The sequence below is a fragment of the Sus scrofa genome, chromosome 9 (assembly GCF_054392235.1).
Source record: "Sus scrofa isolate SSC_HxYL_T2T_F1_AM1 chromosome 9, Sscrofa_HxYL_maternal_Yorkshire_Landrace_v2.0, whole genome shotgun sequence".
Classification (NCBI taxonomy): Eukaryota; Metazoa; Chordata; class Mammalia; order Artiodactyla; family Suidae; genus Sus; species Sus scrofa.
The window spans coordinates 62,711,978-62,735,261 of record NC_139391.1 but is presented as its reverse complement, the minus strand read 5'-3'; the positions used below and the strand labels follow the sequence as shown (position 1 = coordinate 62,735,261).

At 35.3% G+C, this 23,284-nt stretch overlaps 1 protein-coding gene across 1 annotated transcript in view; it reads right to left on the bottom strand.

The window, feature by feature from the left end:
• GUCY1A2 (guanylate cyclase 1 soluble subunit alpha 2) overlaps positions 1-23,284 on the bottom strand; it is a 409,569-nt gene that overhangs the window by 50,656 nt on the left and 335,629 nt on the right. The window contains exon 7 of the mRNA XM_003130093.7: positions 7,612-7,766. Coding sequence (XP_003130141.3) covers positions 7,612-7,766 — 155 coding nt within the window. The remainder of the gene's footprint in view (positions 1-7,611; positions 7,767-23,284) is intronic.

The following is a 23,284-nucleotide window of genomic DNA, read 5'->3' as shown; positions in this document are numbered from 1 at the left end:
TTCTGACTTCCAGCCTTTGTAACTGTGAGAAATACATTCTATATTTCTGATAGAAATTCTTTAGAAGCCATAAGTAATAATATGCCAAAGCCTTAATCTTTGACTTTTTCTTTTCTTTCCCAGATTTTTTTTACACATGTATGTGTGTACATATATACATATAAATATATATTTTTTAAAGTTCTAAAAAATAAGGAAGTACAAGTAGAATTGGGGCTACAGTTCTAGGCCTTTAGAGTTTTCCCTTGTTGTAGGAAGAATAACAACTCCACATCCCACCCACTTAAAAAAAAAAAAAAAAAAGTCCATGTCCCATAGAATCTTGGGATTAATGAAATTAATCTAAAGATGAATCAACAAATTAACATTGCAGATAGAGTTAAGGTTGCTAATCAGCTGACTATAAATTAAAGAAATTATTTTGGATTCCCCAATGGACTCAATGTAGTCACAAGGGTGCTTAAAGGCTGCCTGGTGGCCTAGCACTTAGGGATTCAGCTTTGTCACTGATGTTGCTTAGATATAGTTCCTGGCCTGGGAACTGGAAAGAAGAAAAGAGTCAGAAGATGAAATACATCTGTAGAAGCAGCATCAGAGAGGTACAATATTGCTGAGTTTATGATGGAGAAAGGAAGCCGTAACCAAGGAATGTGGGTGGACTCTAGAAGCTACAAAAGCAAAAAAAAAACAAAAAAATAAAAAAAAAAGTTTATCTCTTAGATCTTCCAGAGAAGAATGCAGCTATGACATCTTGTTTTTAAATCAGTGAGACTCATATCAGACTTCTATTGTACAGAACTGTAAAATATTTAATTTGTGGCATTTAAGCTACAAACTTTGTTGTAATTTAATTAGCATTACGCAAATTATGTACTATAGGAAAGAAAATTCGCCACCCTAAAATGTCTCTTTGGCATGCAGATAATTTTGACCTGGAACAATCAAGGCCCCAAAAACTCAGGAAGAAACTTTAACATTCTCCTTAACTGCCTAAAGGATTGTAGATAAAAGTCCTATTTCAGAAAAGCAGATATCACTATAGAAAACTATGGTATGAATTAGGTGTGGTAGATTAGGGAGGATTCTAGCAAAATCTATTTGTTAAAATTCCTTTCTGTGCTGCATTGTTTTTGCATGACCTAGCAAACATTTCTTTACCAAATAATCGGCTTTGCCATCTCCATGTCACTTGTCTCCTCCACTTTGAAGTCCCACATCACTATCCCCAGGTTTTTTTTCTTTTGTTGTTGCACCAGAGGCAAATGGAAGTTCCCTGGCCAGGGATGGAATCCTGAGCCACAGTTGCAGCATTGAATCCCTAACCCACTGCACCACAGCGGGAACTCCCCCAACATCCTCTTTTGACTTTAGTGGAAGATGGTATTTAAGGTAAGGGTTTTGGCCATTTCAGAGATTTACTTAATTTTCCTGGGTCTCTTTTCATGTATACATGTTATTAAATTTTTGTTTGATTTTTCTCCTATTAAAGTCTCATGTCAATTTAATTCTTAGAACAGCCAGAAGAACCTAGAAGGATATAGGAAAATCTCTTTCTCCCCCAACAGTACCTTTGCTTAAATTTAGGGATTAGCCATGAAAATGTTTTTATCACATGACTAAGATTTAGTCATCTGTAAAATGCCTTCGCTAATAAAAACTTGTAGGAATAAGCTGATTACTAGCTCAGCTTCTGAGTCATAGCTCAAAATGCCATTAGCCAAATTACCAAACCCACTGTTCCCTTAGAACTGCCCATGAGGTCTGTAATCCAACTATCACACATCACTCAACATGGCTATACTTATACTAATGAGAGTTAATTGCAGAAATAAGATAGTCTTTTTCTTCATGGATGGAACTGGTTGAAATAATAAATGAATGTCTGCTATGTTCCAAGTTAAGAGCTTTATAAACACCACATATAATCCAAATAATAATCTTCTGAAATAAGTACCAATTTAAAGATGAGAAAAATAGGTCCAAACAAGTTCCTAAATTTCACTCAGACAATACATTTTAGAGCCTGGATTTCAACCTAGTCACTCTGATTCTGGTTCACTTAACCACTACTCTAACTTGCTCCACTGTGCACCCTCTGATATTATGAGCTGTATATATAGCATTGGTTAGAAGGTAACTTGGTTTTAACTGAAGAAGGGGCCTCGAAGTGAATGAAAAATGGGCATTCTGAAAAGTCTAGAAGTGATCAATTGTAAAATGGAAAAGACAAAAATGCTGAAAGGTTAAGGAAAATGTTATATCAAAGTAATTAAAGAGTCTTTCTACAGCTTTAGTTTGCACTTAGCAAGGGAAGACAATTCTGCTAAGGCAAATGTTTGATTATTCATGTCATTTCAAAATTTCCTGAAACTGTCCTTAATATAAGCAATCATTTCAGTTTCACAGATCAGTAGCATGATGTTAAAAGACAATTGTTTTAACGTGTATTATTTTCAAATTTGGATGAGTGGAAACAAAGATGTGTGTAAACATAACATTTATTGGAGAAAAACAAAAATATCAAAAATAAAAATTTCAAAATTCAAAAAAATTTCCTTTTGTCCAGAAATAAAACTAGCAATAAAGTGCTCTGGGTGAAGAGGAAATGGTCCTTGGGCATTACTGCATGCAACAAGATAACTTACACTAAGTCTAAAAAAAAAATGAAGACTATTATATAAAAGTTATGGACTTGATTTAAAAATCTTTATTTCTTACATCCAAATGAATTTTGAGATAAACAATATCTGGTCATTCCAATTCTAGTAACCTTTAGGAAGGTCTATTTTCTATATTACATGAAATGTAAAGTAGCTTAACTTATGCAATGACTAGTAAGTAATGTTCATAGAAACATAATTTGTAATAATTAAAAATTAGAAAAGTAAAACCTAAGTGTTCATAAAAAGAGGAATGAATGAATAAAAATTTAAATATGATATAGTCATACACTGGAATGTTGAATAGTATTTAAAATGATGAGCTAGAGTTATATGTCTCAACGAAGATAGATCTCAAAACATGAAATTTTTTAGAAGTTAGAGAAAGATTCATAAAGTGAAATATTGTAGGGGAAAATGTCCCGACAAAAAGGTCGAAAGGAGACACCCCAGCCATGATGACTAAGCAAAATCTGGCCAAACTGCCCCTAACCCAGCCAACTACCTCTAACCGCACACATCTGCTTCTGTAAAACTCACTCCCGCATCGATTACTTTGCCAGTTCTCACTCCCGTCCGCCAAGCATGAACCCGGAAAAACTAGCCCATAAAAGTCTTGTGAAACCCTTCTTTGGGGCTCAGACTTCGGAGAGCGATCTCCTCTGAGCCCTCTGGCATAATAAACCTGAGTTCTCCAACTCTCTGAGTGCTCACTTTGTTTCTTGCCAGGTGAAAGAACTGTTGGAGCTGGTACACTGCGGCCACAGAGCCGCTGGAGCTGGTACACCGCAACCATAGAGCTGCTGGAGCTAGTACACTGGCCATAGGGCTGCCACTAGAACTGATACACTCCAGCCTTGGGCTGCTGGCAGCCGCCGCAACAATATAACTTATGCAAAATAAAATAAATAAAATGTTATTGTTTCTGAATACGTATGAGAAAGTTAATGTAAAAAAACACTGACTTTGAAACACGCCAAATTCATTAGGATATTTTTCATAAAAATAGAAAGGAAAAATTGCAAAGGAAGCACTTTATGTATTTTTATTAAATGACATCTGAAGCAAATACCACTGGGGTGTTAAACTAGTGGTGGGATCATGGGTGTTACATTATTTCTTTTAATTTTTAGTATTTCAAAATATTTATAAAAGTTGTTTTCTTGGTGATGAACTATTAAAATATTTCAGGCAAAATATATTTGGAATGAGTTATTCAGAAAAGTATTTCAGTTTCTTATAATATCCAAATAATCCATTCTCTCAAAGTTTATGATAATTATATATTCTTCCTGAAAATAAACTGAATAGAAATCTTGAAGATTTCAAGATATCCAGACAGTATTGGACATTCTATAGCATTTAATTCAGGAAAGAAAATTGAAATTTCAAACTCTCCTGAGCTTAATACTCAGTTTTATTGCACAGATTCCTATTTATTCTAAGAAAGTTCAATTTTGTCTCCTTACAGAGAATACTCCTGAGAAGTCCACCTGGTATTTCACTTGACTATCTGGGGAAAGGGAAGTATACTCTACACTTGTAGCTTCATAAATCACTTGTGCTGTGTAGAATAGAAAAATTACACATAGCTGAAATGTATAAATGTGGATATGTGAAACCAACAGAAAGTACTTAGGAACAAATAGATCCAGAATCTGAAAATCTAGTCACACTGAGATCATATACCTAAATTTAATTGTCTAGAAACCTACCAGGAAACAAGGTACTTTGTTTTTAATGGTATCCCAGATAAAAATGGATATCAAAGGTCATTGAGTCCAATCACTTTTCTGAAGCATGGGAAGACAAATTGAACAGCAATTGGTTGGGATTCTAGGATCTCAGTAATTAGCTACATTTCCATCCAGGTAATGGGAATACCTGAATTTAATTAAATTACCTGAATTTAATTTAATCCCTGGACTGCTGCCCTTCCCACTCCCTAATATATTCTCCTTCTGAAACCTTGAAAATCTTTTTTTTTAATTTTTTTTTGCCATGCCTATAGCATGCAGAAGTTCCCAGGTCAGGGGTGAAACTGAGGCACAGCAGTAACCTGAGCCAGTGACAATGCCAAGTCCTTAGCCACTAGGCCACCAGGAAACTCCCTGTTGGAGATCTTTTAAGTACAAATTTGGCCAAGACACTCCTCTACCTAAAAAGTCTTTTGTGGCTCTTAGAATTAAGTTGAAATGCCCTAACATGACTTACAGCTTCAGTTGATCAGATTTCAGTTTTATCTTCATCCTCATCTAAGCTCACTCCTACTTTGGCTTGAATACTCTAATCAGGGTTTATTGATCACAGCACTAATCTATTTTAATAAACTGTTTACTTGGGTAAATCTACCATCTAGTCTGTGGTCTCCTCCATGAAGGTAGAGATCATATTTATGCTGTTTGTTCTTATAACATTAGTGCCTAATATAGTGCTTAGAATATAGTAGGTACTCAAAAAGTATTTGTTGAAAGAAGGGAAGGAAGGAGGAATGGACATAGGGACAGATAGAGGAAAATTGTCATTTTGAGGATAGACTAAATGTAGAAATAATGTAAAAATATTTGTATAAAGTATTAGTAGGAATAACATGATTTGGGAACAGTCAGAGGAAGTATCTTTTACAGTCTACCCAGATGGCAGCTCGATGTGTTCAGCTGTAGCTCCATGTGATTTTTTAGGGGGGTGCAGGTGGGGATGAGGCAGATCATAACAGAACAAAATGTCCTTGCAATGGTTGAAACGATTTAATTCTTCAGAACTTATTGATCTCCAAGGATCATTACAACCTCAACTAATGTGAAAAAGATTATGAAAACTCAAAGACAGCATGCACGTGCGCAGACTTTGTGTGGCTTGTGGGGTTTTCTTTATTGGTCACTTCTAAAGAAAGACAGTTATAGTTATGATGTGATATGAACTTATTACATGGTTAGTCTATTCTTTACACATCATATATAAAAAATGGACTTTCTGTAAGTCTACATCCACTTACAGAAATATGAAACATAAGTATTAGCATCATGATGGGAAAAATCACAACCATGGCAGGAAGATACAGATGAGAGGGTTGATCTTCAGAAACTGTTTCTTACCCTGTGTCCTAGAGCACAAAGTGCACTGATTGAGAGCCCTGATCTAGAGAAGCTTCCAAAATTCCATTTAATATGGAAATTACTGTCAGATCGTCTGTATTATGTCTAGAATTGTGTTAGAAAAAAAAATGGAAGAAATGTAAAAGAGGCGAAATCCTTATATAAATACCTTAAAAATGACTCATAGGGAGTTCCCATCATGGCGCAGTAGAAACAAAACTGACTAGTATCCATGAGGACAGGTTCTATCCCTGGCCTTGCTCAGTGGGTTAAGGATCCAGTGTTGTCATGAACCGTGGTGTAGGTCGCAGATGTGGCTTGGATCATATGTTGCTGTGGCTGTGATGTAGTCTGGCAGCTGCCTGGGAACCTCCATATGCTGTGGGTGTGACTCTAAAAGACCAAAAAAAAAACAAACAAACAAAAAAAAACAAAAAAAACAGCCACATAGTTCTTAAGCAACTTTCTCTTGATTTTACATTTGTAATTTCTTCCCCTTTCTTTTGTGCTCCTTAAGAATCTAGAAATACTTGTCTTTTATCTAAACATCCCTCCACTATTGATGTGTTAACAAAAGCTTCAAAGTTTTGTTTGTTATGATAAATCAACATCTGTTATCCATGTATTTAAACTTTCTGCTTCAGGTGTTTTTTTAAAAAAAATTTTTTTTTGTTAGCCTGGATTAACATGGTAGTCACACATTAATAAAAAAAAATCAATGGTTGCTATTTCTTCTTTAGGGTTTTACAATGTGATTTCTAAGTCATTTAAAACATGGAAATAATGAAATAGCTAGTATACATAAGTTTAGCACTAGGCCAAAGTCTATAAAGTAGGAAACAGTCACACTGTTTTCTTAGTCTAGAGATATTTATTTTACCAATTCATTTATTCATGAATTCAGTAAATATTTATCGAATGCTTATTACATGTTAAACATTTTATTTAAGTTCTTGGAATATAATGATGAACCAAAATGGACATGGTCTTGGCCCATATGGAGCTTAATATATAGTGATATATGACATCTACTAGGCACAAGATAAAGACGACTTCAGCTGTCAAAAATTTGTAGACTTGTCAAATGTGACCTTTAAGATAAACAGAGTTTAAAGTTTTACTCTTTATTCAGTATATATTTAACATTGGCAAGTCATTTATATTCAGTATCCAAAAGAATAAAACCAAATACATTTTATCTTATTCCTTTGATTTTTATAAACTTTAAGGAATGTTTGGCAATATTAGGATTTCTAGGGTAGTGCAGACCCTTAACATTTGCTTTCCTGTATTTTTTTTTTTTTTTTTTTTTTTGTCTTTTGTTGTTATTGTTGTTGTTGCTATTTCTTGGGCCGCTCCCGCGGCATATGGAGGTTCCCAGGCTAAGGGTTGAATCGGAGCTGTAGCCACCAGCCTACGCCAGAGCCACAGCAACGCGGGATCCGAGCCGCGTCTGCAACCTACACCACAGCTCACGGCAACGCCGGATCGTTAACCCACTGAGCAAGGGCAGGGACCGAACCCGCAACCTCATGGTTCCTAGTCGGATTCGTTAACCACTGCGCCACGATGGGAACTCCTGCTTTCCTGTATTTTAAACAGGTATATCTAAGAAGGACAGAGACTGTGAGAAAAGACAAATCTGTATTACCTATCAGTTAAGTCAAATTTCTGTGTACTCTCTCAAGGTACAAATTAAATTTTGTGTAACAATCACTATCTTTCAGACTAGAGAGATATAGTCATATAAATTTAGCGAATGACAGGTTCAAGACAAAGGATGAGGTCTCACAAATGACTCAATATTAGCACAAGTCAATGCCAAAGACAGAGGGAGAAGGCCATAGAACACTTACTGGTAAGTGGTTGGGCTGACATTGATGCGTCGAGGGTGACTTCCCGATTCAAATTTGCTTGCCAGAGTGACATTATTTCCAAACAAGCAGTATCGTGGCATTCTCACTCCAACAACTCCAGCCAGCACAGAGCCCGAGTGAATGCCTATCCTCATCTAAAAAAAAAGAAAAGGAAAAAGAAAAAGGATATATGCATGTTTTCATTTGGTATGCAGTTATTTTAATGAGAGGTAGAGATGATTATGTAAACCATCCAGTAAACTCTTGGCTCCTTAAAGACAGGGACTGGGGTCTTTGTCATTTTTGTGAGCCCAATATTTGGACTATTGTAGTATCAATGACCATGGATGCTGTGAAATAAATGAATGAATAGATTAATTACAGGAAAAAAACTATGTTTAATTTTCTACAGAAATCCAGTTATGTACGAGTTAAACAGGTGTCATTAGTACTCTAACAAATGAAAAATTTATCATTCTCCTTCCAGTTGTTCTCACATAAAACTATGGTTTTCCTTCATAGCATTAAGTACATTGTAAATTAAATATTTATATTTCTGATTATTTTGTTTAAATGTTGTATTTTCCCATGAGAGGAGGATTTATGTCTATTTCCTTAATGCTAAATATTCAGCCCTTGATACTCTACCTACAGCAAAGTAGACATTCAATAAGTGATGAATGTTGAATTGCTTAAATTTCCCAACATAGTATTAAAATGGGTTATAGAGAACCCCTGAGGCAGTCAAAAAGTGTCGATTAAAAACTTCAAAAAGAAATTAAGTGCTGCATATTTTACTTTCTGAGAATTTGGTAAATATTAGTCTGGTTCATGCCTTGAAGAAGTCTTCTCTGTACTGTTAATATACACTTAAATGTTAACTACAGGGATGAAGTTGTAGCCACATGGTCTACACCAAAATAACTAAAGCTAATTATGAACAAATTAACAAACTAACAAATTAGCTCTAGGAGACTGTGAGTAACTCTGGGAGAGAAGAATGAAATCAGATCTTTAGATATCCACTAGGAAAGCAAAGTGTCACCCTTTTACTACCATGCCTTCTCTTGCCACTATAGTTGACAATAAAAAGCCATTGGACTCCTCTGCATGTATCAACTAATAATAAGACAGGTTGAAACTTATGCGATCTAGATAAGCTCTTAATAACCTCTTCATCTACTTAAAAAAAAAAAAAACTGATTCTAAAACTTATTTGGAAATTCAATATGCTAAGAAGAGCCAAAATGCACCTGACAAAAAAGAAAAAAGTTGAAACATTTCCCCTATGTGATATTGTCTTAGTATAAACATACCTAATTAGTGCATGGCGCTTAGATGGGAAAATAGGCTACAAGAGCAGATAGCCCAGAAAGACTTCCATGCGTGTATGTTATTGACATATGATAGAGCTGGCATTTCAGATTAGTGAGAAAAAACTCGACTTCCACTAGGATGCTCTGGGTCAACTGTGTCTACATGTGGGGAAAAAATATCCAAGCAGATTAAAGATCTTAATGTGGAAGGGACAACTTTACAGCTTTAAAAGTAACTGTTTTAATTAAGGTAAAGTTCAATCTTCAGGGTCAGTAAAACTCTAAAATATAGACTCCTAAAAATTATAGATTTTTATTAGTCTCTCAGTTACAGTTCCCATGTGTGTGGCCCAGCCTGTCAGTCAGCTCTATTCCCCTCAATCAGTTAGGGACCAGGTCCTTATCACTGTGTTCCTCTATATGTCTTGTCACATATTTGCTATTATAAAACTTGAAGCTGGGTTAGGAGCACCCTCAAGTTCCAATCTATGATGTGACATGATATATAGCAAAAGTACAAAGTAAGAGATCACAAAGTTACTACTTGAAGTGGTCTTCATTCCTTTGTGTAGACCAGGGTTTATATCTGGTATCATTTTCCTTCTGCCTAAAAGATTTCCTTAAATATTTAGTGTGTGGTTTAGGTCCACTTGTGATGCATATTTTCAGTTTTGTGTTCTGAAAAGGTTTATTTTCTCCCTTTATACACATACATACACACACTACACACAAATACATGTACTTTTCAGTAGGTATAGATTTTTCGTTTGATAATTTTCTCTTTCAGTGCTTTAGTGATGTTGCTCCACTGTCTCCTCCTTTGCATAGTTTCCTGTGAGTAATCTGAAGTCATGCTTATCTTAATTCCTTCATGTGTAATGTTTTCTTTTGGCTGCTTTAAGTTTTGCTATTTATTGTTAGTTTTGAAAAATTTAGTTATAATTTCCCTTGACATTGTTTTCTTCATGTTTCTTATGCTTAGGGATGGTTGAGTTTCTTGGATCTATGGGTTTTACAGTTTTCATCAATTTTTAAAAGTTCAGTTATTATTTCTTCAAATGCTTTTTCTATCCACACCTCCCTCTCAGACTCCAATTACACATATATTATGGTGTTTGCAGTATTTCCACCATTCCCTGATAATCTATTCATTTTAAGCATTTTTTAATCTCTTTATTTTGGATGATTTCTATTTCCAGATTTACTAATCTTTTCTTTTGTAATGTCTTATCTTTTATTAATCACATTCAGTCCATTTTTCTTCTTAAATATTGTATTTTCCTCTCTCAAATTTCAATTTGAACTTTAAATTTTTATTTTTCAGTTGTCAAATTAACTTTTGAACATATGAAATTCAATTAAGTAATTATTTTAATAATTTTGTCTGCTAATTCTAATATATGTTTCAGTTCTGTGTCAGTTTTTATGGATTTTTATTATTATTATGGACATATTTTTCAGCTTTTCTGCATGCCTAGTAATTTTTGGTTGGATGTTAGATATTATGAATTTGACTTTGTGCTGGATATTTTTATATTCTTATAAATATTCTTGAGCTTTGTCCTGGGATGCAATAAAGGTACTTGGAAATGGCTTTTTTTTTTCTTGAAAGTCTTGCTTTTTAGAATTTGTTGACCAAGTCTTGATTGGTGTTTCATGTAAAGCTAATTACTCCTCCCACTCTAAGGCAAGAACCCTCTGAGTACAGTCTCCAATGCCTATAATGTGGTTTTCCAGTCTTCCTGATGGGAGCAGGCATTTTTTTTCTCCAAAGTTCTGTGTGAGTTCCAGGAACTTTTTTTTCCCTAATCCTTTCAGGTGATTTTCTCACCTGGCTTAGGTAGTTTCCTCACACACAAACAACCATCAATACTTTGCAGAACATATAGGCGGTCACATGGAAGATCTCTAGTGGTCTTTGTGCAATTTTCTCCTCAGTTGTACTCTGTGACTTCTACCTTCCTTGGTCTCCAGACTCTTAGCATTATCTCTTCAACTTAAGGAGTTTGAGTTCCTCCTATTTGTCCTTCCCCACACTATAGACAGAATGTCCCCCCACTCCAATTACAACATGGAAACTATGTTTAATTTTGTTCCCTGTCTTTTGGGCATCACTCTCCTGCATAGCTTAATGTCCAGTGTAAAAAAACTGTCTTTTTCTAAAGTTTTGTCCATATTTTTTATTGTTGAAGATGGGAGAATTCACCTTCTATATTGGCTGCAGAAATGAGGTATAGTTTTTTTTTTTTTTTGTCTTTTTGCCTTTCCTTGAGCCACTCCTGTGGCATATGGAGGTTCCCAGCCTAGGGGTCTAATCAGAGCTGTAGCCACCAGCCTACGCCAGAGCCATAGCAACACAGGATCCGAGCCACATCTGTGACCCACACCACAGCTCACAGCAATACCAGATCCTTAACCCACTGAGGAAGGCCAGGGATCAAACCCGCAACCTCATGGTTCCTAGTCAGATTTGTTAACCACTGCGCCACAACGGGAACTCTGGTATAGTTTTTTCTTAAAGAAAGCAAAACTATCTTAAAAATTTAGTCCTATTTCTGATTGTCTATTTGGATTTAAAGATAAAAGATTATAATGAATGGTAATATTCCTTTCAAACAAACATAAGGCACTTTTCTCTAAAATTAACAAAGTGTTTGAAAAATATTGTATTTCTTTGGAGTTCTGTATGCTTTCAGAGGGCATAATTATACTAAATTACTTTGTGGAAAACAGAATTGACTAAAAACACCCAGATCTTAGGTACTAAGGTTGTCAGGTTGTACCTGTGATGTTTTTAAGCTAGAAGAGAACAGAGAGTGAATATCAAAATGATATATTTTACAGCCTCTATATTCTATGCTTTTATTTTGAGAAGAAGACTCTATATCACCAAATCAAGTGTATAGAAGACTTATATGGTTCTACCTCTACCTTCTTTTAAAGACCTGAGGCTATTTCTTTTTTTAAACCAAATTGTCAGAATGAGAATTATTATAACCAAAAAATGGTGAAGATAAAAATCCTGGTGTTCTTGGGAAGGTGGGTAAACAAATGATCATTAAAACAAACAAAAAACCGCATCTCTTAGAACACTACCTTAAAACAGTCACAAGAATATCAACAAACACAAAAATAGCACAGATTTTCTGTTACTCTCACTGCTGCGTGATGAAACAGGATTTAGAAAATTATTTCCTTGGACATAAGGAGATACCACTGAGAACAAGCTGAATCATCAGGCTCCATTTTCTTTTACATTAATTTTGACAATTTATTGAGATTTCCTAGGAATTGTTGCCTTATAAGGAAGTCATTCATTCAGAACCTACCAAGAGCATCTAGCAGTTCGGCAAAATAAAGAGATACTTCTAACTGTCAATGAGGGATTTAGATTCATCTTGGCAAGATTTAACTTTATTTAATTGGTTAACCAAGCAATAGTATTTGCATCTATCTGGTCTGTATACTCTATTTAGCTAGAGGATTGCTTTGCACTAAACTAGTGGTTGTCAACTGGGGCAATTTGTGCCCCTCAGTGGACATTTGGTCACATTGAGAGACATATTTTTTTATTTCCACAACTGGGATGAAGAGCTACTATTGGCATTTATTCAGTAGAGTTAAAGATTCCTAGGGCAGCTTCCCCACAAGCAAAAATTTTCCCAAATACCAATAGGGCTGAGGTTGAGAAAGTGTGCATTAAACAGACTTCTGGAAACCTATAAACCTTAGTACAGCAACACACACACACTCACACACACATGTGTGCACACTGCTTTAATAAATTCAATGCTTTGATGAATAACACTAGACTTCACTTTTTTAGGGAAAGTTCATGAAAAAATTGTGTTTTTCCTAGAGATTTATTGAAAAACACAGTAACTTTAGGATCTATCTTGAGGTTTGGTTATCTATTGCTCAGTCTCCCATATCTACAAGAAATAATGCAAAGCTCTGAGATATATCAAAATCTCTAAAAAATCAAAACATTCAATTATACTCACAATACTCTCCAGATCATTTATTTGCTAAGGTCCACATAAACAACTGCATTTTTAGGTAACATTACTCTTACCACTCTTAAAAATAGAAGGTTTTTATAGTTTAACCTCAGCTACTCAAAACTCCTCTCATTTAGTAAAGAAGAAAGGTAGGGTTGGAGAGGCAGCACTGATCAATTAGTCCAGCTCCCACATTTTACGAATAAACTGAAGTCAAGAGGAACACAATGAAAAGAGCAAATTAGTGTTTGGGCCAGCTGTAGACCATAGATCAGTTGGCTCTAAGTTCAGTGTGCTATAAAAAGCACTCAAATTAAAATGAGTCTCAAGCTGTTTCTACAGGTCCTATCAGACTAAAGCAGACTATTAAAAAATCTGGTTTGCCTATTCCATATAGAAAGAAGGGCTAGCCTTTCCAACTGAAACTTGGAAAAAATTATATAATCATTAAATCCAACATTGGAAACTTTCTGTCCCTCTTCCATCGTTTTCATGCTTCTCCACACTAAACATTTCTGACTTGATTTACTACACATATTCCCAAAATGCCTAGTATATCCATGCCTCTGAGCCTTACTCATGTTAATTGCCTCACTTGAAATACCATCCAGACTCTCTAGTATATACTCAGGGTATAAAGGGAATAATTAAATTATAATAAATTCTAAAAAAAATTAAATTATAAGAGGACAGAACATAGGCAACAGTGAAGTGGGGCTGACCAAGTCTGGGACATGAAGTACTCCTGGAGAAAATACCCTTTGAACTCAGTGCTGAAGGAGGGATGATTGGCTAGATGGGGAGGGGTAGCACAGCTGTACATGGAGGAGTGGGAAGTAGAGTGAAAATTACATGCAAAGATCCTAAAACCTAAAGAGTTTTGGTACATTTCAGCACTGAAGGAAGGCAAGTAAAGATGGCTCTTGCCTAAAGAAAATGAAAGAGAGAGGTGGGCCATGAAGAAGAGAGGGTATGCCTGGCTGATCAAACAGAATAAGATTTCTCAATCTCAGTGCTACTGATATTTTGGGTCAAATAATTTCTTTGAGGGAGAAGCTGTATTGTTCATTGTAGAAATATTTAGAATCCCTAGTCTGTATCCATTAAATTCCAATCATAGATTGAAAATAGAGATTATGTTTGGGTAGTTTTGTTGCATAACCTAAAAGGTACAGACTTTATATGCAATCCTGGTTCTAATATCTACTTAATAGTGGTAGGTAGTCTCCAACCAATAGCACCATGAATTTTTTTTTTTTTGCTTTTTAGGGCCACACTCACACCATAGGAAGGTTCCCAGGCTTGGGGTTCAATTGGAGCTACAGCTGCCAGCCTATACCACAAACGCAGCAACACTAGATCTGAGCCATGTCTGCAACCTACACCACACAGCTCACAGCAATGCTGGATCATTAACCCACTGAGTAAGCCCAGGGATCAAACAAACCTGCAATCTCATGGTTCCTAGTCGGATTCATTTCCACTGTGCCATGATGGGAACTCCAGCACCATGATTTTTTTAGGCAGCTCACTTTCTCCTATTCTAAGTTCTGCAAGTTTTGTGGGATTATCTCCACTTTCAGATCCAGGAGTAGACTCAAGCTGGTAAGGGTATATCCTCCAGTGTTAGCAATTAATTTAAAAATTTAAAAATGATCACATGTAAGCCAATGAGAAAGAATTTCAGAAAATCTGTGAGAACCACAAGAAGAGACCCTCTTGGACTTCCCACTGTGGCTCAGCAGAAACAAATTTGACTAGTGTTCATGAGGATGTGGATCTGATCCCTGGCCTTGTTCACTGGGTTAAGGATCCAGCATTGCTGTGAGCTGTGGTGTAGGTAGCAGATGTGGCTTGGATCCCACATTGCTGTTGCTGTGGTGTAGGCTTTGGCTGCAGATCCCATTCAACTCCTACCCTGGGAACTTCCATATGCCGCATCTGAGTCCTTAGAAAACAAACAAACAAACAAACCAAGATGCTATAGTATACATTTTTGAACAGTGTACAGTGCTTCATTGAATAGGTGTTGCCATTTTAGTACCATGATGTGAAGGCTTAGAGCTGCAGGACCAACTTATGGAGCCTGAGGATAAAGCCAACACTGGGTAGGCAAACCAAAAAGAACAAAATAGAAGTCAAGGTCGTGGTAACATAAGTTTTGTAGCTGTCTCTAGTCTCATGTGAAGCTAGCCCTAGTGCTTGTCTTTTCAGTTAAGTGAGTCAAAGCACTCCTCAACTGTTTGCATCAGTTGTCTATTTTATCACTTGCAAAAAAAGAACTCAAGTTTTTCTTTTTACTAGCTCTGTGAATTTAGTTATACCAGCTAACCTTTCAAAAGTTATCTGTAAATAATAATCATAATCCCCTTTTAGAGGGGCTGTTAGCAAAATCAAATGAGATAAATAATAGGTCCAGAATAAGCACTGAAAAAAATTAGTCCCTTTTCACACTTCATGGTAGACATTGCATTGCTTATGGTGTGAAGGATGAAATCACAAGCCTATTTATAATTCAGTAAATAGATTTACTAATTCCAGAATGTCCAAGTCAAATTGAAAAAGTGGTTAACATTATGATCCAGCAGTTAATACACAAATACCACTTTCTGTTAAAATAGCCCTATTTGAGCAAAACAAAATTCCCAAATTAAAACAGAATGCCTCTTATAGAAAAAGAAGAAAGGCTTCTAGAAGAAAAAGGCAGTTAACTGTTTATACATGTATGCATTTAGGTATTATTCTTAGATTTATGTGATTAAGATTTTAAGCTTTAGAGTGGCCAAGATGGTGGAATAAGAAGATTCCTCCCATGGCACACCAGAATTACACCTATTTACAGTGCAACTATTGATAGAAAGACTGGAAGATTAACAGAAAATATCTTGCACAACTAAAGTATAAAGAAGGAACTACAATAAGACAGGTAGGGAGGGCAGGCAAATAGTATAGTCAAGACCAGTACTCGAAGTGGGCAACCCACAAATGGGAGGGTTGTCTCATGGCAGAGGTTCTTCCCAAGGAGCAAGATTTCTGAGCTCCATATTGGGTTCCCCAGCCAGAGGGTCCTACATTAGGATGCCAAGCCCCCATAATGCTTGGTTTTGAAAGTCAAAGGACTTACTTTAGGGAAAGACATAGAGCTGTGGTAAATATAGGCTCCACTATTAAAGAATGCACACAAGATCTTACACACTCTGAGACCCAGAGCAGAAACAGTAATTTTAAAGAAGCCCAATCAGATGACCTAATAATTTTGAACTCCCCAGCCCTGGGAGAGGCAGGAGGCAACTGGAGCTCACCCTGTGAACATAAACTCCTGGGGCAGTCATTTTGGATAACTTTTTCTGTAAGAAGGAAGGTAATGCTTGCAAGGACTGTTTTGGGATCCTCCCTCTAGTTTATTAGCAATGGGACCCAACTCTGCCCACTAGTCTGTCTGTACCATGATTGGGAAACCTTAGGTCAAGCAGCTGTACCAGTCCAAGGACCCATGGGCCCCAGGTCACCCACCAGCAGAACAAAATCAGCTCTGGGACAACCTTGGGCCCCTCAACCAACTGCTTCAGGATCAAGCCCCACCCACCAGCAGGCTGACACTAGATTTGGAACTCCCAGTTCCACAACTACCCACCCTGGAACAAAGCTCCACCTTTCAGTGGGCCAACAGTAGCCCTACCCCCCCATCCCAATATCCTGCAGTCAGCTACTTTGTGTCATTATCCTGCCTGCCAGCAACTGTAGCCTCTGCAAACAGTAGGGACTAGCAACAAACCAGATCAAGGCTAGTCATGCCCATCAGAATATACCCATTAGTTAGCTAGCCACAATAGGACTCATACAGCCCACATTGGGGGCATCCCTAGAGCATAGACCAATGGAAACCAGAGAGAAGTACACTGCTAGGACACAGAAAAAGTCTCCTACAAAAGCACACTTCTCCAAGATGGGGAAATGTAACCCACCTACCAAATACATAGAAATAAAAACAGCAAATTAGGCGAAATGAGACAACAGAGGAATATGATCCAAACAAAGGCACAATATAAAATCTAAGAAAAACTAAGTAAAGTGGAGATAAGCAACCTACCTCATAATAAAAGAAAAGTATAGGCCAATACCACTGATGAACATAGATACAAAAAGCCATCTAAAAAATATTAGCAAACAGAATTAAACAATATATTGAAAAGATGATACATCATGATCAAGCGAGGTTTATCCAAGAGATGCCAAGATGGTTCAATACTTTCAAATAAACAATGTGATACACAATATTAACAAATTGAAGAATAAAAATCATTTGATCATCTCAATAGATGCAGAAAAAGCTTTTGACAAAACTCAACATCCATTTATGATAAAAATGTTCAATAAAATGGTTATTTAGGGAGTATACTTCAAAATAAGGCCATATATGATAAACCCAGGGCCATCATCATATTCAAAAGTGAAAAACTGAAAGTATTTCCTCTAAGATTAGGAACAAGACAAAGATGCCTACTCTCACCACCTTTATTCAGCATAGTATCAGAAGTTCTAGCCACAGTAAACATATTAGAAAATACTTCTTTTCATAGAATTTTTAATTAGAAATTAATTTTTAATTTGTATTTTTTTTCTAATTTGGAGTCCAAATTAGAAAGGAAGAAGTAAAACTGCCACTGTTGGCACATTTTACTATATGTAGAAAAATCCTAAAAATGCTGTTAAAAAACTATAAAGGGGAAGTTCCCATAGTGGCCCAGTGGTTAATGAATCCAACTAGAAACCATGAGGTTTGGGGTTCAATCCTCGGCCTTGCTCAGTGGGTTAAGAATCCAGCATTGCCATGAGCTGTGGTGTAGGATGCAGACATGCTTGGATCCCATGTTGCTGTGGCTCCGGCATAGGCTGGCAGCAACAGCTCTGATTCGACCCCTAGCCTGGGAACCTCCATATACCACAGGTGCGGCCCTAGGAAAGACAAATAGACAAAAAACAAAAAACATTATAGAGCTCATCAAGGAATTCAGTAAAGTTGTAGGAAACAAAATTAATATACAGAATTTTGTTGCATCTCTATACACTAACAGTGAAGTGTCAGATAAAGTAAGAAGCCAATCCCACTTATAATTGCATTAAAAGATTAAATATCTATGAATAAATCTAATCAAGGAGGTAAAAGACCCATAACTCGGAAAACTATAAGACACTGATGAAAGAAATTGAAAAAAACACAAAGATAAGGAAAGATATACCATTTTCATAGATTGGAAGAATGAATATTGTTAAAAAAAAGATCATACTACCCAAGGCAATTTACAGATTTAATACAATTTCTATCAAAATACCAAATACATTTTTTTCACAGAACTAGAACAAAAAATTCTAAAATCTATATGGAAACATAAAAGGCCAAAATAGCCAAAGCAATCTTGAGAAGGAATAACAAAGCTGGGGGTTTCCTGTGTCTGATTTTAAACTGAATTGAACAGTAATCATAACAGTATAGTACTAAACTAAAAAGATTTGCACAGTGAAAGAAAATATCAACAAAAGCAAAAGGCCATGTACTCAATGAAAGAAGCTATTACATATCTAATAAGGAGTTAATAGCCAAAATATATAAAGAACTCGTAAAACTCAATATCAATACAACAATAACCCAATTAAAAAATAGAGGATCTGAATAGATATTTTCCAAGGAAGACATACAGATGGCCAATATCTGTTCATCATAGAAATGCAAATCAAAACCATAATAATGTATCACCTTACACCTGTCTGAGTGGTTTTTATCAGAAGTATAACAAATATCAACTGTTGGCATAAATGTAGAGAAAAGTGAATCATCATGCACTATTGGCAAGAACATTAATTGGTATAGTCACTATAGAAACAGTATAGAGATTCCACAAAAATTTAAAAGTAGAACTATAATATGACCCAGAAATTCCACTCGTGGGTATTTATCTAAAGAAAATGAAGACACTAATTAGAAAAGATATATGTATACCATATATTAATTGCAACATTATTTATAATAACCAAGATACAAAAGCAACCCAAGTATCACCAGCATCTATTCTTTATTCATCTATGAATGAGTGAATAATGAAAACATGATATGTATATATATACACAAACACATACATATGCAATATTACTCAAGTCATTGAAAAAAGAAGGAAATCTTACCATATGTGACAACATGGATGGTCCTAGAAGATATTACGCTAAGTGAAATAAGTCCTATAAAGACAAATACTGTATGATTTCACTTACATGTGGGATCTAAAGAACAAATATATGAACAAACATAAAACAGATACATACATACAGAAAATAGGGTTGTAGGGAGAGGTAAGAAATAGGTAAGGGAGATTGAGAAGTACAAACTTCTACTTGTAAAATAAATGAGTCCTGGTATAAAATACACAATGTAAGGTATATAACAATTATGTAATGTCTTTGTATGGTGATATAGCGTAACTAGACTTATTATAGTCATTTTGAAATGTATAAACATTGAATCATGTTGTATAACAGGAACTATAGTGGTATAAGTCAAATTATACTTTAAAAAATCATAGAAAAATAGATCAGATTTGTGGTTACTAGAGGCTGGTTTTGGGGTAGGGAGAATTGGATGAAGGGCATTAAATAATACAAACTTGATATAGGACAGCTAAGTACTAAGAGTATAATATACAGCATGATCAATATAATTAACACTGATGTATGTTATGTATAAAAGTTGTTAACAGACTAAATCCTAAGTGTTCTCACCAAAGGGAAATTTTTTTTTCTATTTTTCAAATTTTGTGAGATGTTCACTAAACTTATTGTCAGTCATTTCATGATATACTTAAGTCAAATTATTATGCTGTACACATTATTCATTGTTGCATGTCAATTATATCTAAATAAAACTGGGTAAAAAGGTTTTAAACTATTGGAAAGTCTTTAATTGTTTTAATAATAAGTAGATTAAAGTGCTTATTCACATTGTTAGGCAAAAATGAGGTACTTCATCCTCACTGTTAGGTCAGAATGAGGCAAGAATGCATTTTATCCTTGTACTAGCATTATATTAACATTTATTGTGAAGCCTTATCATAAAATTCTCCTTTTACCAATAAAATCAGATTCATAAAATTTCTTTTTACAATGTTTTATCTTGTTCTTTTATTCATGACCACTACTTCCTGCTAAGAAAAAATCAGCAAATGCTTTAAATTCCACTTTCAAAAGCTTAAGATTCTTAGGAAGAGTACAATCAACTCACACAATTTCCTCTTTTTTTCTCCAATAGGCAAGAAAATGTGGAAATGTTCTCTGTGGATATGTGGCATTTTTTAAAATCAGGGGTCTCAGCTTCCTGTCTAATGGGGTCAAAATGTCACACTCTCAAGTAAGATGCTTGGACAAATAGCACTTTGGCAAAATGTCTTAAATGTGTTCATTCTGATTGTTACAGAAGTAGCAGTTATGGATAAATTTTAGTTTATAGAAAATATTTGACAAAAATGAGAACACATGATTCCAGATTTTCTTTTTGACTTTTGTCTTTTTAGGGCCACACCAGCAGCATATGGAGGTTCCCAGGCTAGGGGTCAAATCAGAGATACAGCCGCTGGCCTATACCACAGCCACAGCAATGCAGGATCTAAGCTGCCTCTGCAACCTACACCACAGCTCATGGAAAGGGTGTTATTATCAAGGCCTATAAGCTAAATCTGCAATTTACCTTTGTGCAGAAAAAAGTACTTAAGAAATTCTTTTTCTTTTTCTCTTTTTTGTCTTTTTAGGGCTGGACCCATGGCATATGGAGGTTCCCAGGTTAGGGGTCTAATTGGAGCTATGTCAGAGCCACAATGCCAGATGCAAGCTGCATTTGTGACCTACACCACAGCTCACAGCAAAGCCATATCCTTAGCCCACTGAGTGAGGCCAGGGATGGGATCTACAACCTCGTGGTTCCTAGTCTGATTCTTTTCTGCTGCACCACAACAGGAACTCCTGGGAATTATTCTTAAAGTAGGAAATTAACTGAAAATAATTGAGATACTTAATTATGCAAGTATTTAGAAATAATCAGCTTATACTTAATAGAATGTAACATATTATGCTAGAAATAATGAAAGTTGATAGATCTTTTTACAACATAGTGCCTTTCTTTCTAACCCTTTTTCTTTCCTTCTTTCTTTTCTTTCTTTCTTTCTTTCTTTCTTTCTTTCTTTCTTTCTTTCTTTCTTTCTTTCTTTCTTTCTTTCTTTCTTTCTCTTTCTTTCTTTTTCTTTCTTTCTTTCTTTCTTTCTTTCTTTCTTTCTTTCTTTCTTTCTTTCTTTCTTTCTTCCTTTCTTTCTCTCTCTCTCTCTCTCTCTCTCTCTCTCTCTCTCTCTCTCTCTCCCTCTCCCTCTCTCTCTCTCTCTCTCTCTCTCTCTCTTTCTTTCTTTCTCCCCCCCTCTTTTTTTAGGGCTGTACCAGCAGCATATGGAGGTTCCCAGGCTAGGTGTTGAATTGGAGCTTTAGCTGCCAGCCTGTGCCACAGCTACAGTAATGCCAGTTCTGAGCCATGTCTGCAATCTACACCACAGCTCATGGCAATGCCAGATCCTTAACAGTGAGGTAGGCCAGGGATCAAACCCATATCCTATGGCTACTAGTTGGGTTTTTCACCACTGAGCCATGATGGGAACTCCTATAATGCCATACTTTAAAAGTATATGGCACTGCTTTTTATAATAAAGACATTATCAGCAGAATTAAAAGCTGATAAGAGATTTAAGAAATTTAAGAAATTGACTGACACCATTTTCTATCAGCATTTGATGTTTATTCTGATTTGCACAAAGGAATTAGAAACCATTTTCTGATATGGTTATCTAACCAGTGATGCTCAGGAAATACTTATTCTACTGACTTATTCTACTAACTGCATCTAAAATTATTAATCAAATTTATCTGTGATAAAGACATTCCTTTGTTAATTTTTTAACAAAGTCTTTTAATTGATAAATCTTCAAAGTTTTTAGAAGTTCTATTTAGAAACTACCAGTGGAAAATATTGCTACTGATTTTCTAAGACTCTCTGTTAACTGACAAATCACTTTCTATCAAAATGAAGATCTTACTTTCCTTCTCCATATGCTATGATTTTGAAGTCCTTTTTTAACATCTTCATGTTTGCCCTTTTGCTGTTCCTTGTATTTATTGTCACTTTTACAATAGTTTTTTTTTTCTTTTTAGATCTGTATAATGGCTTATTTAAGTGATTGCTTTCCAATTCTGATTTCCTCCATCCTATTTCTTCTTACTTCTTTTTTATTTAGAGAAGCCCTTTCAGTATTTCTTTTAAAATGGGTTTAGTATTGCTGTACTCTTTCAGTTTTTGTTTGTTGAGGAAAAAATGCAGATCTTAGTAAAATATTATCTGGAAAAAATTTCTAGAACAAAAGAAATTTTACACTATTGTGGATTCAATATTATTTAAAAAGTTTAAATATGTCAAAATGGAATCCTTAAAAATAATAAATGTCAACTGATCTATGACAAAGGAGGTGGGTGTATAACAGAGAGAAGATAAGTCTCTTCAATAAGTGATGCTGGGAAAAAATGGACAGCTACACGTAAAGAATGAAATTAGAACATTATCTTATACTGTACTCAAGAATAAAATCCAAATGGATTAAAGACATAAACTTAATAAGGCTGAATACTGTGAAACTCCTAGAGGAAAATAGGCAGACTGCTCTTTGGCATAAGTCACAGCAATATCTTTTTTGATCCACTCCTAGCGTAATGAAAATAAAAACAAAATAAACACATGGGACTTAATTAAATTTAAAAGCTTTTGCACAGCTAGGAAAGCATTAAAAAAAAAAAAAAAAAAGAATCCACAGAATGGGAGAAAATCTTTGCAAATGATATGACCAAAAGGGATTAATCTCCAAAATATACAAACATCTCATGGAGCTTTACATTAAAAAAAGCAAACAATCCAATCAAAAATGACAGAAGATTAAATTGACATTTATCCAAAGATAAATAGATGACCAAAAAGCACATGAAAAGATGCCCAATTTCACTAATTATTAGAGACATACAAATCAAAATGGTCATCATCAAAAAGTCTATAAACAATAAATGCTAGAGAGGATGTGGAGAAATGGAACCCTCCTAAACTGTTGAGAATATAAATTGGTGCAAACTCTATGGATTACAATATGGAGAGTCCTTTAAAAACTAAATATAGAACTCCTATATAATCTAGGAATCACATTCCTAGGCATACATATGGAGAAAACTGTAATTCAAAAAGATACATGCACCCAAACTTCATTTCAGCACTATTTAAAATAGCCAAGATTG